The sequence below is a fragment of the Oryzias latipes genome, chromosome 9 (assembly GCF_002234675.1).
Source record: "Oryzias latipes chromosome 9, ASM223467v1".
In the NCBI taxonomy this organism is placed as follows: Eukaryota; Metazoa; Chordata; class Actinopteri; order Beloniformes; family Adrianichthyidae; genus Oryzias; species Oryzias latipes.
In genome coordinates, this window is record NC_019867.2 from 30942614 (window position 1) to 30959750 (window position 17137).

Consider the following 17137-nt stretch of genomic DNA (forward strand, 5'->3'; position numbering starts at 1 on the left):
GATCTCCTGAAGTGGTCAGTGGAAGAAACCTCTTTAGGTCTACTGACCAGGTCCAGTTGTAGACTCAATGTATTTCCCTTGTGCTATCCTAGGCACTTTAACATTTGGAGTTGGGTCATCTAGACCCACTAGACAGTGCTCTGAACCTTTTTTCTTCAATGATTTGTGATCTTCACTGGTGTCCATGGATTACATGAAATCTTTCCACCTTTATCCACCTTTGTCATGGTAGGGAGAACACGTCAATGGAAGGGGGGGTCATAGGATAGCACAAGGGTTATGAAGAGGATGATCAACGTTTTCCACAGAGGGTTCATCTTATGGGGCATCGTTCTTTGAAAAAGGCTCCAGAACAGAACCAGTCCTCTTCACCAGTTTCTTCAGTCTCTTTGGGTCTCTGATGCTGCGACTGCAGAGGTGACCACACCCTCTCCAACAGAAGATAGACCAATATAGAAGATAGAGAAAACCTTTCAAAAAACACTGAAGGACTTGAGCATCCTCAAGAAGTGCTTCTAAAAAACAGCCTAAAATTGTCCAGTCTGTTCAAGTTAACACCAGGACTTTTGAACTCCTCCACTTCTCCTCCATGATGTAAATGGGGTTAAGATGTTCCTGCACCTCTAAAGCCCATGATCCTCTCCTTTATTTCATGTTCAAGGTCATGTTGTAATTCTCCAAATGACCACTAAAGGCTGATTTTACCTCAGCCCAATGACCTGTAGTTTGGAGGAATATCTGAATCTTCGGTTTGTTTTTGGTTGATTTAGTGAAAAAAAAAATCAAATTTAGGTTTTCCTGACTTTGTACCAAACTGTTCTATCCTCTAACTCTGAAAGCAGAGAAAACTTCTTGTTGATGCTCTGGATGCTGAAGTTAAAATAAATGTGATTAAAAGTATTCCTACTGAGCCTCTGTCACAACAGCGCCCCCCCCCCCAGCTTTATTGAACAGAATATTAAAGTACAAAAAACAACATCAAGGAATCGAATAGGACATCAGCCACAATAACCAATGAATGAACCAAAACAGCAATACAAGAAGTAATAGACATAGCAGGAGCAGATCAAAAATAGAGCTTCCTGATAAGAAAATAAAATAGCTTATAATATATAAAAAAGATTAAAATAATGATATTTACAAAACAGAGTTTTCTTAGAGGATAGGATTAATTACCAAACAAAAAATTACAAATTGACAGTAAAATTGGGAGTTGTTTTTTTTTATTCTGCACTTATGTATGTAAATTTAGATTGGAGAAGTTACAAATTAAATAAAAATCTGTGAGGATTTGTTTGAAATTGATAAGAATGTTACAGTTAAATCTGATGTTTACCAAACGTTCATATTGGTTCCAAAATTCAAGGGAGAATTCACAGAAGTAGAAAAGGTGAATAACTGATTCGGGAAAATAAATACAAAAACTAAAATTATTTTCTATATCTGAGAATTTGGATATATTTGTGGGGTAAATGCTATGTAGAATTTTTTTAATGTATTTCTTTAATTTTGTTATTTATAAAAAATGAATCTTGCAGTAACCATGTTTTTTTCCAATGTATATCATTTAAAAGATTGTTCCAAAAGATTTCTCCTTCAGGCATTGCGTCAATTTTAGAGGCTTCCTGATAAGGTGAGAGGTCATCAGCTGATTGAATCCTGGGGGGAGAGCTTTCATTACATGTTCAATTCTTTGCTTGTTACTGGAAAACATGTTTCATTTAGAAGCCTGCCATAATCCAACAAGGATCACAAAGATCCGAAACATAAATAATTTTTTTTATCTATCCAGGCCGCACCTTCCTCCTCATAAACCAGATCACCTTTGCGTGACGTCAGAGGAAGGGGCGGGCTCACATGTAGGTGAGACCCCCCAGCGGCTGTTGTTCGCATTCAGGTGATCTGCGCGCACGCGGCGGACGTCATGGGGAAGCTGCAGGAGTTCGAGATCGAGTTCGACAAGAAAAAAGAGGTGTACAGCCCGGGAGAGTCCATCTCCGGAACCGTGCGGGTCAGACTGAGCCAGGCGGTCCAGTGCAAAGGTGAGAGTCCGCCGGCGCGGCGCGGCGCGCGCTCACGACTCACCTGCGGGGAAGCGAGGCCGCAACACAAGGAAGTGCGGTTTCTTCCCGCAGGGACTTTCCTGCGTTCCGCTTCTCTCCCTTCTTTTCTTTGTATTGAAGTCCCACTAAGCCGCAAAGACTTTTATTGTAGTTTTTTTTTTTTAATGAGGGAGGGGTCCACCTTACAATAAAAAGCCCGAAAAGCTTCTCTTTATTTAAAGTTTGACTTAAAATAAAAACATTTCTGTTCACTTGGAATTCTGTTCTGTGAACTAAAATATTTTCCTGATGTTATGTCCCTTAGCAAAAAGTAGTCTATTTGAGTGTACTATAAGATTATTTACCAGTATATTATGTTACTTTTTTATATAAACTTAAAATGTTCCAACTTATTCTGAAGAAGCATTCAGTTACTATACTTCCTACACATCCACGGTCTGTAGTACTGGCTATATTTATACTCAAGTATTACCTAATAAAATAACTTGAGGTGTAGTAGTACTACTTTTTACTACGGTACCGTGTCAGACGTAAAGAGTTTCTTCCCAGAAGAGGGTTCAGTCTTTTTAATGTTTGTTTATAATTTTCCTCATAAATTTAGAGCCGTCAAAACCTCCATCACATTCTCCATGATGAAGCCAAAACGCCAAACATGAGGCTGTTTTTGGCTAAAAGTTTAGTCTTTTATGGTAAAATCAAAAACGTGTGTGTGATATTTCTATGAAGCCATATTTGTGTTGTGGTTTTAACAGTGTAGTTGTGTAGTTGTGTTGGCAAAGTGTGTATATTCTGTTCAAATGCACACGACCCGTTTTTGACTGTTTATCTACAGACCAGATTCCGCTCCATTCAATGACTTTAAAGCCGGCCGGCCCACACCATTAACCTGCACCACCGTGCATGACACAGGAATGTTAAATCTAGATTTTTTCCCCAGAAAACCGAAAACATTTTTTGGGGTCTTTTTTTATCGTTGGGAGTTTGAGTCTGTAATTCAGCTTCTAAATTGTTGTCAAATCAGAGGATGACTGAGTTAAAGTGTGCTAACGCATCATGAAAGTCTCAGCCGTGACCTTGTCGTCCTGCCAGGATGTGTTTCCACTGAAGGCAGCTCTGTTTTTGGGAGTGTCTGTTTGATTGCGGCGCGTCCGGTCGGTTCACATTCCTGCCCTGGTGGAGCGGCTCAGGCAGGAATCTTCTTTGTGCAACACTTTCAATCTCTGACGTTATGGAGCCAATGTTGCAGAACAAAGAGACACATTAGTGGACAAATGTTTACTCTTTACCGAGCAGGTGCCCTTCAGTGACATGTGGCACAGTGAAAGCATTAAGGACGGACTTTCCTGTTTTCTTATCAAAGTTAGCTTGAATGTAAATATCTTCTGATTTTTCTCTGGAGTTTATTTTAGTTGCTGTAATGAACTTTGCTACCAGATAAAGAAGCAAACAGCAAAAAGTGTCGTGCGTTCATTAAAACAATAATTAAATGAGGCTCAGACGTCAGGCGGGTTTGTCCAGAGGTCGTCTGGTTCCAACGTGGCGACGTCCGTATTGTGAGAAAATGGCGACTTAATTGACTTCATTTGGTTGGAGCTAAACCATTTTCTATGTGTGATGTCACACTCACTCAGTCCCGTTCTCGTATACAGTCAATGGTTCCTTCAGCTGGACTGCTGCCTGGGTTTGAAGTGGAAGTCTTGAGTCTTAAATGTGCGGATCTAAATCAGGTCTGAGCAGCGATATGACGGGAAAACACTCAAACATGGAAAGCATTGTGTTGGTAAAATTTGGCCTAAAGATTTACATGAGAGTAAGACCCCGCTCACAAATCCCCAACACAATGTATCGGCCCTGGAGTAGAGCGGTCGACCTCGGTTCGATACCCGTCCTATGTGTCAAAGTGTCCACTGAGCCCCACTATGGCGTTTCATGGCTGTTTCATTGAACGAGCGCAAAGACAACTGAGCGAGTGTTTTCAGGAACTGAGCGGGTGAACCTTACAACCGCGCAATGCTAACCGAGTATTATAAAACTGCTGCAATCCTAACTGAGCGGCGCTCCTGCGCGCTCGCTGGGTCTGTGAGTAGTGTTCAGGGGGGGTGTTTGTCACTTGGGGGCAGTAACCTTCCTGGTTGATCTGATTGGCCGAAAGTTGCGTGTCAGATCCAGATTACTGAAAACACTTGCTCAGTTATCTTTGTGCTCTTTTAGTTAATGGCTGCCATGAAACGCCATACCCACACGTCTCCTGGTAGGTTGGTGCCAGTGGTCAGCAGCGTAGCCGCCATCGGTGTGTGAATGTGTGCGTGGGTGACCGGGATCGTGACTGTAACGCACTTTGGGCCTTAAAGGAAGGGAGTAAACTACTATACAAGTATCTGCCATTTACCGTTCTTACCATCTAAAACGTGAAGTTTTGAATATGAGTTAAAGGGAATTTGCAGGCCAAAGTCCCAACTTTTGCTGTGGAAAACCACTAAGAGGATCTGAATGTGTTATAAACCACTGATCCGGACTCTAAACTGAGCTTCTGCATACCAACGTGAGCTCCTGGGCACCACGTTGATCCTGAGTATACGTCTAGATCTTATGTCTTAAAGACCCACTTCAATGAAAATGGTGTTTAACATGTTCCTATGGCTTTACCCGATGATGGAGGTCATAAAGGAAATCAAGCTTAAATGGTGTTTGAGTATTTCTTCATTCGAGCTGGTGTGAATCAGGAGCAGATGAAAAATTGCTGTAGGAAAAAGCTCATGCTAGTGACGTAGTGCTGTAGTCGGTGGTCTCCCTGCTCCATTCTGATGCATCCGCTATTAGACCAATAGATCCATGAACGTCTTTGTTTTCCTAAACTGGACGACTGGATTCGCTACGATATTGCTGCCATTTTTGTTGCACCGCTAATGTTGATTGGAGTTTATGATGCTGAGGTTCAATAAGTCCAGAGATGAGTCGTCCAGAGTTTCTGTCACTCTACTCTGACTGAGGTCATTTCTGAAGAGAGAACATCCCATAATGAGTTATGTTGTCTTCAACCACTGTCGTATCTCCGTCTCTCCAGCCGTCAAAGTGAACTGCAATGGCTTCTGTGGCATCAGCAGCAAAGAGAATGACGTGGCGTGGGCGGTGGAGGAGCAGTACTTCAACAGCACCGTTTCTGTTGCAGACAAAGGTAAAGGCTAACACACGAGCGTCCGTCCTCCTACGCCTGCATGCTATGTCTAATTTAAGATGAGATTGGACGAGTCAAACCGTAATCTGTGCCGTGCAGCAGCCTGGAAAACCGGCCCAGGTAGGTGGAGTGGAGTGTGAAGATTTCAGGAAGAAAAGCCTCTGGTTTTCCGCCGCTGCCCGAGGCGGCTCGGCCTGCTGGGAAACGGCCAGCCGATTGTTTCTGTTTCCACTGACGGATGTTATCTGCCCCCCACACAGGAACCCTGAAAGAGGGGGAGACCGTTTTTCCATTCAAGTTTCTCATATCAGGTAAGAGAGAAGGTTTCACGTGGAGCATTGTTTTCCAGGTTTTGGCTTCAGGTTTTCCACTTCCACATGTTTTTAGCAGCGGTGGGGGCGGGAGTCCCACCTGTTTGTCTGGGTGGAGCTCAGGCTGTCAAAGTGGTCATTTGAGCTTTGCTGCGTGCAGCCGAGAGACGTCTGTCTTGTTTTAGCTTTAAATTTTAATCTGAAGGTGTAAAAGTTTCTTTAAAGCCTGTCACTGTGATGAGCTCTAACCCTTTAGGTTGAATTCTTCCGGTTAACTCTTCAACCCTTTACGTAGTTCACGTAATTCCAGGGAATTCTGAAGCGGTGAAGCATGCAATGCGCTGATCTGCAACACTGAACAGTAGTGAGGTGTTTACACAGGCAAAAAGTGCGTTTGAGATCACCCAGGCAGCCGCAGTGCTGTGCAGATTGACTGGTGTGCAGATGCGCATGTTTGGTAGTTTTTGCTCTGACATCACGCCATCATAAAGATATCGCGAGAGAGGAGCGGGTGCAAGGCGACCACCTTGGCGGGTACAGCGGGGATTTTTCTCCTGGCCCGCCTGCACAAACTACAAAAGCTAAATGCATTGTGGGAAATTGTCATTGCTGCTTTTCGTTGAACTACATCTGGATGGCAACAACCACAACTTCCTGTTCTCATTCAGTCTCAGCGTTCGCTTTTACCCGCCGCCTGGTGACGCCAACGATCCAGGCGAGCCGTAAATCATCTCAAATACGGCTATCGCAAATCAGCTGATTGTGGCGTGGAGAAAGGCGGCTTTGCAACAGTTCACTAACGTGAGGCGTTGCCAAACGCAAGGCTGTTACGAAAAGATGCTTTTCTCTTGGTCTGAACCACCTGAATCACACGGCGGCCCTGAAATCACGCCAACAAATCACTGAAGGCAAAAACATTTTAAAGATTTGGCAAAGCAAAACAAATGATTAAAAATAACATTACATTAAAAAATCCTAACAATTCCAGAGATGAAAACACAATTCTAAAGAACACAAAAACCAAATAAAAAGGAAACATTTCAGGAAACAAAAGTCGTTTCCAGAAGTCAAAATATTAAAAAACAAAACACAATGAGAAACCAGAAAAGATGGATGCTATCGCCTGATTGTGTTCCTTTTTTTTCTTTGTTTTTACATCATTTATTTAGTTTTTTTATCGTCATTGTGATCTTCAATTTGTTTTGCTCTGAGAGATTTGTTGGTATGATTTGCACTTCAGGGCCACCGTAGATTCATGATCGCATTAGCAGTGGGACAATTATGGTATGTCAAGTTTTTTAGGTGTGAACGGTGCCAAAAGGTTAATCTGATCCATGTCAGCGTTTGTGCAGAGCCACAAATAAAAAGGTGTTTTGTTTGTTTGTTTGTTTGTTTTGAGGCTAGCATGTTTTTCCAGCACAACAATGTATCTCTGCAGAAAGCTGGGGAAGAATTCACTAAACGGTCCGACTTCAGTGCAGGACGGTGTTTGTTGGCATTGAGTCTGTCCCTCACGTCAGTTTCCGTGACGACGCCCGTGGTGGCGTTCTGGTCAAAGTTTGACTTGAGAACAAGGAAACGCTTGACTGGGTTTGCCCCAGGGCGGGTCAATGGATCAGGAAAAGAGATGAACCTTCTCTGATGTTTTTCTTCTGGTGACAGTAAATTAGTGAAGAAAACTGGATGATTAAATCGCCCGGATCGTTCTGTGAGAGAGTCCGTCCTGACAGTCGTCATGGTGATGTCAGCCGCTGTCGTGTGATTCCAGTCTTCATTGAAGTCCAATCTGATGGACGATTCCCTCCTGACGTCAGAGAGGAGGTGATATGGCGCCGTGAGGAGGAAATGTCTCTGGGAGCTCAGCTCTTCCTGTCAACCATTAACCCAGCGAGCTTCACCGTCATCCGGCGCTTTTTTCCTAAAAGACGAGCTTTTGGTTTGAAGAATTCCTCCTCCGTCTTCGTTCTGAGCTTCTGTTTGCTGCCTCATTTGTTGTCATTACCCAGAGTGAAACCTCTCCATGGTGACATGAGACAAACGGCACCAGCAGAACCGGTTCTGCTGCACATCCGGATGTCTCATCCGAAACTTTGTGGCTTTAGTTTTGTTTTCCTGAACTGTTGCTGTTTCGGTCCTGGGGAGTCAAAGCTCAATAAAGTCTGACTCACTGTTGGCTTTTTACTGTACGTCTGACGACTTGCTGAATGTTTTCCACGGCTCTCTCTGAACTTCAGCTCTTTGTGTTCCCTGTTGGATTTGATTGATGGTTTGATTTGTGAAAGACTCAAGCGTGCGTGCTTGGAGGCGTGCGTCTCCACGCCATAACGGATGGAGAAGCGAGCGCGCTCCCACACGCCGCCCCGTTAGCAAACACATTTTATGTCCTTTTTTTATCGCTGTGATAAGGAACCCTGATGACCCTCCCGTTCCAAAAAAGTGCTTTTATCATAACTTTTAGAGTTGAGCAGCTTAACAACATAGCTGCAGTGAGATAAAAACTGTTTGTTGTTATGAATCCGTCGCCGCTTCCTTTCTGCTGATTTCTTGTTATATTTGACAGGTTTAATGTTAAAAATGTTTGTCTTGATTTGTTTTTAATGAATGTTTCGTAGAAAAATCTGATTTTCTGCACTTTAGTGTTTGTGATAAATAGAAGTTGAGTTCTTTAAGCTCCCCCTCTCCTTTCTCTACAGCCACCGCTCCGACTTCTTTTAAGGGCAGCTATGGGAGGATTGTCTACAGAGTGCGGGCTTTCATTGAAAAGCCGGGTTTTTCAAAGGACTACACTGCAGAGAAACCTTTCTACCTGCACAGCATCCTCAACCTCAACGAGCTGCCGGATGTTTGGGTGAGCAGCGGGGCTTTATTATGAAAAACAAATGCTGTTAAAGGGTCTTTATCCTGCTTTTCTTAAGCCTTTCAGAGTAAACCATCTCCGTGTATTTGATTTTATATTACCTTTGACGAAAGACGATAGAACAATTTCTTAATTGAATTTATTTTTGCAGCTCTTTTCTACACCCACAAGTAAGGCGACTTGATCTCTGAGGCTCCGCCTTTCTTTCCTTGTGGGTGCCGCCCATTTCATGACATCATCCTCGATTCAGCGCCGCCTCTGTGTTTCTGTCACAAAAACAAACATCCAAACTTTTCCAAAGCTGGATGTTCATTCATATCAAATGAAAGCCGATCACCGCTAGCTTCACGGAGAAAGTGGGCGTGTATGTTTGCCTGGGGGTGGAGCTGGCAGTGCAGACTCTTCCTGGAAGGGGCGGTTCTTCACTTTGTGATGTCACAATGTGCTCGTTTTTTTGGATTGGGAGGGGCTGGTGGTTTTTAGAGGAATACTCAGAGATGTGTGAACGGATAAAAATAACACTGTTGAGTTGTTTATTGGGAAGAACCAACGTTATAAAACATTTTAAAAAAGAGCTTCTGTTTCTTTCTCTTCACTAAGTAGAAAAACTAAATTACTTGCGTCTTATGGGGGAAACTGAAAACATTTAAAAGATTTTTGAGTTACAAAATTAAGAGGTCCAAGTTCTCAACTACCAGAAATGTTTGTTTGAACAGATACTTTATAAAAAAAACACTAAAATCAAGGTGTGATGCTCAATGGCGTTCTGAATGAGGTCACTTAACTTATTTGTCTTTTGAATGTCAAATCTGGAACATGAACATTCAATGCTTTGGTTTGAGTTGAGTCCATCTTGGGTTGCTGCTGCTAAACTCGAGTAGTTTCAGGTGATTTTTGACCCGTTTGACCTTCTGCTCATTTGACAAGCAACTCTCAAGTTTTAAAAACAGCTGATGTTCCATCAACTTTGACTGAACGCCTTTGACACTGAGCCAGCTCCTTTCAAATGAAACCGAGTGAGAGCTGCTTCTTGGCCTGTCAGGTGTTTATTTCACCCATCCAGACTCATGTCGTTCCCCCTGCAGGGCATCAACTCTTCAGAAGTCAGTCAGCAGTTCACCTACATGCTGATGAAGACGGGCACCATAGTCCTGAGGGCCCAAACGGACATGAAGGGCTACACTCCCAACCAGATCATCCAGGTGATGGCCAACATCCACAACCAGTCTGGGAAGAGCACGGGCAACATCTCCGCCAGCCTGGTGCAGGTGAGGACTCATCACGCCTCTTTAGAGTGTACTGATGATGATCCACACTATAGAACACGTGTCAAACTCGAGGCCCACTATGTGGCCCACGAGAGCATAAAGGTTTTTAATGTCTGAAAATTAAAATTGGTGTGTATTTATTCATATCTGGGGGGAATCAGACTTGAAATATCAGATTGGTCAACTATACATCAGGACCTAAACACTGTCCATATAACCTAACCTGGCAGATTTATGCTAAAGTAACAAGCAAACATATGTATTTACATATATATTTTCTATGCAACTGGAATTGTCACTTTAAAAAGTTATAGTAAATAAATACATTTTTTAACATTAAGGAGTACCGGTAGTTACATTTATTTTTCATTACTTTTAGTTACATGTATAAGTTAAATGTGGCCTTCTGTGAAAATGAGTTTGACCCCCCTGCTATAGAAGAACATTATCCTTCAAAGATTCGTGTATTAAGAATGTATTTTTACAAAAACTTGAATTAAAAATACCCAGTTTATTTAAATGTCATTCAGTCTTTCCCTGAGCTGCTTTGCTAAACATGATGCTCCTTTTATTCTCTTTTCTGTTGAAGCCTTCAGAATCATGTTTGTAATTCTGGTTTTCAAACAAGGAAAGAAAAAAAATGTGGTATTTATCACCATCACATGTAAACATCTGGGGTTTTTATCCCTAAAAGTTGAGTGTTAGAGTAATAAACGTTAAAATTTCTATACATTTTTTGTAAAGAGATGAACAAGTAATTATTGTTGGCATTGAAATGCAAGATCAACAAAAGCAATTAAAGAAGCTAAAGTAGGTCACAAAAACACCAAAATGTCACACGAGCTGTTCCTATGTAATTATTATAGTATTTAACTGTTTTTTTCAGTCACTTTGGTTCATTCCTCTCAACAGAATTCAACTTTGCACAACAGTTTAATCTCCACAACATTTGGTCGTTGGGGTGCAGCCTAGTGGTGGTTTTATGTTAATTTCATCCAATGCTGTTTGCTTTTGGACATGAAGCATTAGAGCAAAAGAATCACTTCTCTTAACTTGTTTAATCGAGTCGGTCAGAATGAGCTGTACTTGTCATTTATCACAGAACTAACAATCTTCAATTCCTTGCTGGTGTTATTGCACACAAAATAGTAGAACATGTTGTCAAAGGTCGTATGCATCATTTACATTTACATTTAAAAAAGACTTCAAGTTGGCCAAAGGCAGACCGGTGGAAGAAATCACACCTCTGATGTCCCAGGAGGGAATTTAACAATGTGAGCAGCGCTCTCAGAAAACGGCGTCCACGCCCATGTTTCCCGTCTTGGTCCGTACGACACACACCCGTTGACTTGTGGAGTGTCTTCCTCCCTATTCTCCATTCCTAAATCCCATTGAGGAGTTTTCTTTTCCTGGAGGTGGAAAGGATTTGTCTGTTGTCCAAACGACCTGCTGCAACCATGGATGCAGCTTGATGACATCACAGCAGAGGGTGGAGTCTGCATTGAAGAAGAAGCTTTCCTCTGAGCATTGACGGAGCTGATGGTCACTGTGATGTCGAGGAAAATGTCTCACCAGTCAGACGGGAGCGTCTGGTTCTCCATGACCCATGTGCAGTGAGGTTTACTGAGCCAAAGGGAGTTTATATCGATGTTCTTCTTCCAGTCGCACATGTGAACAGTTTGAAGTATAAAGTGAAGTGCATATTCCTGCGTGGTACTTGACGCTGTCTTCACTTTGCGTGACATTGGGAAGCACTTTTAGAGAATTTTGTCTCAATGAAAACAAAAAGTTTTGACTTGATTGTTCAAAGATGCTGGAGTCAGAAGTTGTCATTTTGACGACACCGACACTCATTTGAGATAAAAACTTGCTTTTGAAGTTTGCCTTTAAGGCCTGAATCCATATGAACGTCCCATTCCGAGCTGCTGGTTTGCTTTTGTGCAAATGACTTTCCATTTTGAGACGGTAATGCTGTTGAGAAAAATGCACCGAAGCGACCGAGACAAACCAACGAGTCATAATGGAGGATGACGATGACGCTGAAGATCATATGGACCATTTTTACTCAATGGAAAAATTGACATTTCAACTAAAACTAAAGGGAAAAATAGTGCCAAAATGTGGAAAACCACTAAAATTCTGAGTTTGAGGGGAAAAACGGCCCAGTTATTGTGTATTATGTTTATTTTTTTATTTGTAGTAGTTGCTGACACATGTCTGTAAACACAACTGGAAAAAAACACACACACACACACACACACAAAAACAACAGTTCATAAAGTAGTGCGCCTAATTTACCAGAGAATTAGTCATCTGGTAATTATTAGCTAAAATGAAGTTCAATAATGTTGTGTTTGTATTGCCAAGACTGACAAAATATGGGTCTGAATTTTTATTTAATAAATTAGGGTTTTAACCTGCAAATTAAATTATGCTAAGAAAACTAAAATATGTGCTAAATGTAACAAAACTGACTAACTGTGGAACTGCAGTGGGAGAGCTACATGTTTTGGGAAAAACGAAGGATAAAAGCCCAACGAGTGAACAAAACTGTGAGAACAGCTAAAGGTTGAAAATATGTGGGCCACACACATTTGCCTTTCTGAGCATTTCTTTATTCAAATGATTGTAAAAATGCCGTTTTAAACATGAAAGCTGCATTATGCTCTCACAGCCTCACATTTCCTGCTATGTCTTCCCCAGAGAGTGACCTACGAGATGAAGAAGCCGATCCACGACATCAAAACCATAGCAGAGGTGGAGGGAGGGTCAGTGAAGGGGGGCAAAGAGATGGAATGGGAAGAGAAGATCATCATCCCTCCTCTTCCTCAGTCCTCTCTGGCTGGCTGTGAGCTCATAAGGATTGACTATTATGTGAAAGTAAGACGTCACACGTGATGCTTTGCACTCAATGTCTGGATGCAATTACCTGCTGGAATAATTGAAGAAAACCTGTTTACATCTGGCAGCTTTCTTTTTATTTTGTTTTTTAAGCAATCGGAACAAGAAAGAGACTTTTTTTCTCCAAAAGTCTAATTTACTAAGGATAGATTTTAGTGTTTCTTTTTAGAATTCTCGCCCGTTTACCTATAATCTTCTAACCCAACTTTCTGAAGGCACATCACCTCCGTAGATAATTACCTCTCAGACGTCATTTTCTCTGTGGAACAGATGTGACGGTTACTCTGGTGAACTAACCGCCATCTCTCCTTCAGGTCAGCCTGAAGTCTCCTGAAGTCGTTCTGACGTTACCCGTCCACATCGGCAACGTGGCGCTCAGCAAGAAGAGTCGCTCTACAAAAAAACCAGAGGCTCCTTCCTCCTCTATTGACGCACCGGACAGCAAAGCCTCTTCCTCCTCCCCGTCGCCCTCTTTGCCTGCTCCCAAACCGGCTCCCCGTCCCACCCCGCGCTCCAGGATGTCCTCCCACAATCCCCCCAGTGCTCCTCCCGTGGACTACTACCCCGCAGCAGAGGGCGGGAACGTGACAAACGAAGACTTGAACAAGCGCCAGTCCCAGTTGGTGTCGCCGAATGCTTTCAGCTACGCCCCGGGCCTCTTCTTCCCCCCAAACCTGCCGCCCAACGGCCCGGCAGCTGAGCCGCCAGGGGCTGCTGGGGCTTCAGCGCTTTACCCCCCCCTGAACACTGCCAGCTCAGTGGCTGCACCACACATCCTGCCTCCAGGCTACGCCACCTCTGCTTACCCTCATGGTGAGTCTGCATACATTCACCTTTTTACAGACTGGTCTGTTTGGTGGTACTGGAACATGTCCAGGGCCCGTTCTGCTTTTATACTGATGCACAGAGGCAGGAGTCGATGGTGTGTCCTTAAACGTGATGCTCCAACCGTGTGAGGAAGGAGCTACCGTCAAATGTTTTCATCCTCATGGCTGCATTGAAGCATTGACTTGTATGCAAAGACATAGATGATGTTGAGAGATGCTCTTTTGCTGAAGAGCTCTGCAAAAGCATCTCAGTGATCTCATTTCCAAGTCTGGGTTCATGACGTCATCCAGAGACTCTCCCGGTACGGTGAGCTTCAACGTCTGCTGCAGGAGCGGCGTCTGAATGGCGGCGCAGCGTCTGTCTCTGTGTGACCCGGCGTGATGGCTTTCTGCCCCGCTTTAAAGAGTGAAAAGAAAACAATCCAAACAAAACTAGTCCACGTCTTCATTATAGCAGGGTTCGTACGCTCAAGACAAACCTGGAAACGTTTTGGAAATAGAAAATGCTTTTTCTATGATCTTTGAAAAGTTTGTGAAAAAAACAAAATCCTCTGGAAAGTTTTGGAAAAGTCGTGAAATTTTTATATTTTGGATGAGAAAAAAAAACATTTTAAAAAAGTTTAACATGAGATTCGAATAGAAATTGTGGCAAACGTTCAACCTCGCGCTATTGGTGATAGTGAACAGATTCTGTTTGTCTGAAGGTCTTTTATGGAGAATCAGTGAGTTTATAAAAAATAGAAAGAAAATCGTGAAAAAAAGAGAACGTAATTAAATCAGAAGGACGGTGCTCCGTCGGCTGTTTTCGGGGTCTCAGCTCAGCTGTGCTGCAGCGGCTGACCAGAGCAGCACTTCTTCACCTCAGTCTGTGACCACACCAGTTCTGTCTCTGAGGTCAGAGTTCAGTGACGCGAAGCAGGGCTGCTATCCTGAATTTGACAACTCTTGTCCTAAAATCCGCTGATAGTTTCCTCTAAAACCAGGACTGCAGAGTTGTTGGTGCGGAGCCCAGTGTAGCTCAAGATGCCCTGAAGGAGCAGAAATCAGGGCCGTGCCTGAAAAAAATTCCATGCAGAATTCCACAGATGCACAAAAGTACAGAAGTTATCTTTTTCCAATACATTTTTACAGACAAAACAAACTACTAGTCGTCTGGATTAGACGCGTTTTAAAAACGCCTTTGGGGTTTGGAAGTTTGTAAAATAGTTTTACAGACTTCAATACTTTTTTTAAAATAAATTTTCCTTAAAAAATGTCCTTTCCCTCTTTCGTTCAATCTGTGAAAATATCTTATCAGTCCACCATTTAATAACATTTATGACTACAGGTTTCCCCAGAGTGTGTGATGAGGACTTTGTGCGGCAACAATAAAGTGGAATCCAAGTTCTACACACAAACATTGAAGAAATCAACTGCAACAAATGTGAGCTGATGGACTCGCCTAAATAGTTGCTTCCCTTTTTAGCCACGTGTTTTAGTGTGTTCTTTTTGGCGTTTCGTGTGAAATAATGATGGTGTTGGCATATTTTCATGGAGAAACTGAATCTGCTCGATTCCCCACTGAAGTGGTGCGATTGCTTAACCTGAATTACCGTGGCATCACGGAGAAACCAGAAGTATCCCTAAGCTGCGCCGATTTCTGCAGAGTTTAAACTGAAATCCTCCAAAGCAACACGTTGCCTGTGAAGTGTTGCCCCAAACGTTGTCCGACGCTCCTCTCCTTCTAGAGTCCGGTGGTCTGACAGAAACAAAGCTGCCAACTGTAGGAAAAACAAAGCCGTTCATTCACGCAGTGCATGACAATGTTCTGTCAAGATTCTGCTTTTATTTTTTTCCTGTCGTTGGTTACCATGGTAACCAAGATGTAGGTCAAGCTTTTCTTAAACCGGCTCCACTTTGGACACATTTTGAGGGACGACTAAGAACGCTCTGGACCCACTTTGTATCACCACAACAGTTGTGTTTCCGTCGGCTTATATTAAATGTTCAATTTTACTATAATTTAAATCTACTTCTACTGTTGATAAAAAGTCTGTTTGATCATGTTAGATTAGCCTCAGTCCCACTCCGATCATCTTCTGATCTATTTTCAAAGAGTTTCCGTTTTTTTTGCTCTTTAAATGCTGACTATGTCGTTTTTAGGCAAAAATAAAAACATGTGTTGTTTTTCTATAGACATAGTTTCTGAAAACCAGCAGGAGTTCATCAAAAAATCACCTTGGAGTTGTGGGTGGGACCCCCCCCTGGGACCCGGATGGATGGATGGTGGTCTAACTTGGTCTTTGTGTGTTTTTGTTTTCAGAGGCTCCGCCTTCCTATGATGAGAGCTGCAACACATGAGGCAGACCCGTGAGCCAAAACGATGGCCGCCACCAGCTCCCCCTTTTAAAGAACAGCTGACTTCAAGTGAAACTCTGCTGAAACGGGCGCCTTTGGTGTCAAATGTTAACAGACTTGAACTGAGCGGTAACAAAACACCGAGATCTGTCGATCGCCTGCTCTACTGATGTAAAGTCTTCCAGCCTTGGATTTACTATGTTTCAAGGATTTGATTGGAACCGAAGCCAAGCTGAAGTGGAACCCGCGACATCACACAGTGGTTTTTTCTCAATTCGTTTCCTTAAATCTAGTTCTACTTTCCCCATTTAGAGAATGAAGAAAGAGCAGTTTTGGTTGTATATTTAGTTAACAAGTAGCATTTTTATTTTTTGGATGTGTAAAAATCCCCTCCTTGGCATCTGTGATGTCATGTTTTATGAGGAAGAGTGGGTGTTCAGCTCATAGATCTGTTTATTCAGACGCCTTTTTATCTTCAATTGAATTCCCTAAAAAAGCTTTAATTATTGTTGAGCAGTTGGATGTTTGAAAGAAATAATTCCAGAAGTTTGAAAACTGGAACACAATGATAATAAAGTCTGCATTGTTTGTAATTGTTTGCTCTCGTGTGTTCTGTTCATGCAGGTTATTTTAGGTATTTTTGATATTTACTGAGCTTTTATTTTCTTCTAATGTGCTTTGATTTCTATTGGCTTAGTAAAATCTGCCAGGTATATTTATTTGTCATTTAAAATGCTATCCAACTCCTCTTTGTATTTCAATAAATCAGTGAAACCACCAGTTTCAATTAATTTGTGTTTTCACCATCAACTGCTTGTACTTATATCCATATAAGATTTTTATTCAAAGCAAATTTTTGGCAAGGCCCTTTTTTTCTGCCTGGTCTTCATCGGAGTGATGGTGTTTTGAGATCTGGTGACTGTGGAAATACCTAAATGCTTTGAGTTGCTGCCATGCGAGTGGCTGATTTAGAAATGTGCATTAATGAGAAGTTGGACAACTGTTCCAGTGGGTGTGTACATATAAACATATATCAACATCAACCCTAGTGGGTGCGTTTAGTCAAAGTCAGGGGTTTTGTTGGCTAACATGCAGGTCTATGATCAACTGAATCTACCAAACTGGTTCTGATAATCATCAGCATCTCATGTAGGTTGAAACGCCATCATGAACCGAAACACAGTTGTGTAGAATTACCCATTTAAAAATGTGAATTATCAATTGAGAATTACATATAACTTTGAATCATGACTCAAAAAAACGTCCACATGGAAAGCCTTAAACTTAGCGAAGAGCGCTAAACTCTGTTACTAAAGTGAATTTGTGAAAGTCCGTTTGACGCCAACATTGAGCAACACAAGACCTGGTAGTTTGACTGCATCAGCGAGGTCTCTCTTC

The 17137-nt window shown here is 42.3% G+C and overlaps 1 protein-coding gene across 3 annotated transcripts; it reads left to right on the plus strand.

The window, feature by feature from the left end:
- The first annotated feature begins 1860 nt into the window (after positions 1-1860).
- LOC101170934 (arrestin domain-containing protein 1) lies at positions 1861-16520 on the plus strand. 3 transcript variants are annotated; one of them, XR_909376.3, is made up of 9 exons: positions 1861-2042; positions 5128-5238; positions 5499-5549; positions 8243-8397; positions 9492-9674; positions 12378-12554; positions 12890-13388; positions 14730-14825; positions 15705-16520. XR_909376.3 is itself a non-coding variant. In XM_004072967.4 (8 exons), the coding sequence occupies exons 1-8, from the start codon at positions 1925-1927 to the stop codon at positions 15740-15742; spliced, it is 1332 nt and encodes a 443-aa protein (XP_004073015.1). In that variant the 5' UTR covers positions 1863-1924; the 3' UTR covers positions 15743-16520. The 3 variants fall into 3 exon arrangements, 1 of the variants encoding a protein (XP_004073015.1); XM_004072967.4 differs by lacking the exon at positions 14730-14825 and having other exon boundaries at positions 1863-2042; XR_002873908.1 differs by lacking the exons at positions 1861-2042; positions 5128-5238; positions 5499-5549 and adding an exon at positions 7181-7485.
- The last annotated feature ends 617 nt before the right edge of the window (positions 16521-17137 follow it).

Excerpts from the sequence above, each read along its gene's own strand:
- LOC101170934 (XM_004072967.4), top strand. The coding sequence starts at position 1,925 with ATGGGGAAGCTGCAGGAGTTCGAGATCGAGTTCGACAAGAAAAAAGAG. Across the intron at positions 2,043-5,127 it reads CCAGGCGGTCCAGTGCAAAG|CCGTCAAAGTGAACTGCAAT; the intron begins GTGAGAGTCCGC and ends CCGTCTCTCCAG. Across the intron at positions 9,675-12,377 it reads TCTCCGCCAGCCTGGTGCAG|AGAGTGACCTACGAGATGAA; the intron begins GTGAGGACTCAT and ends TGTCTTCCCCAG.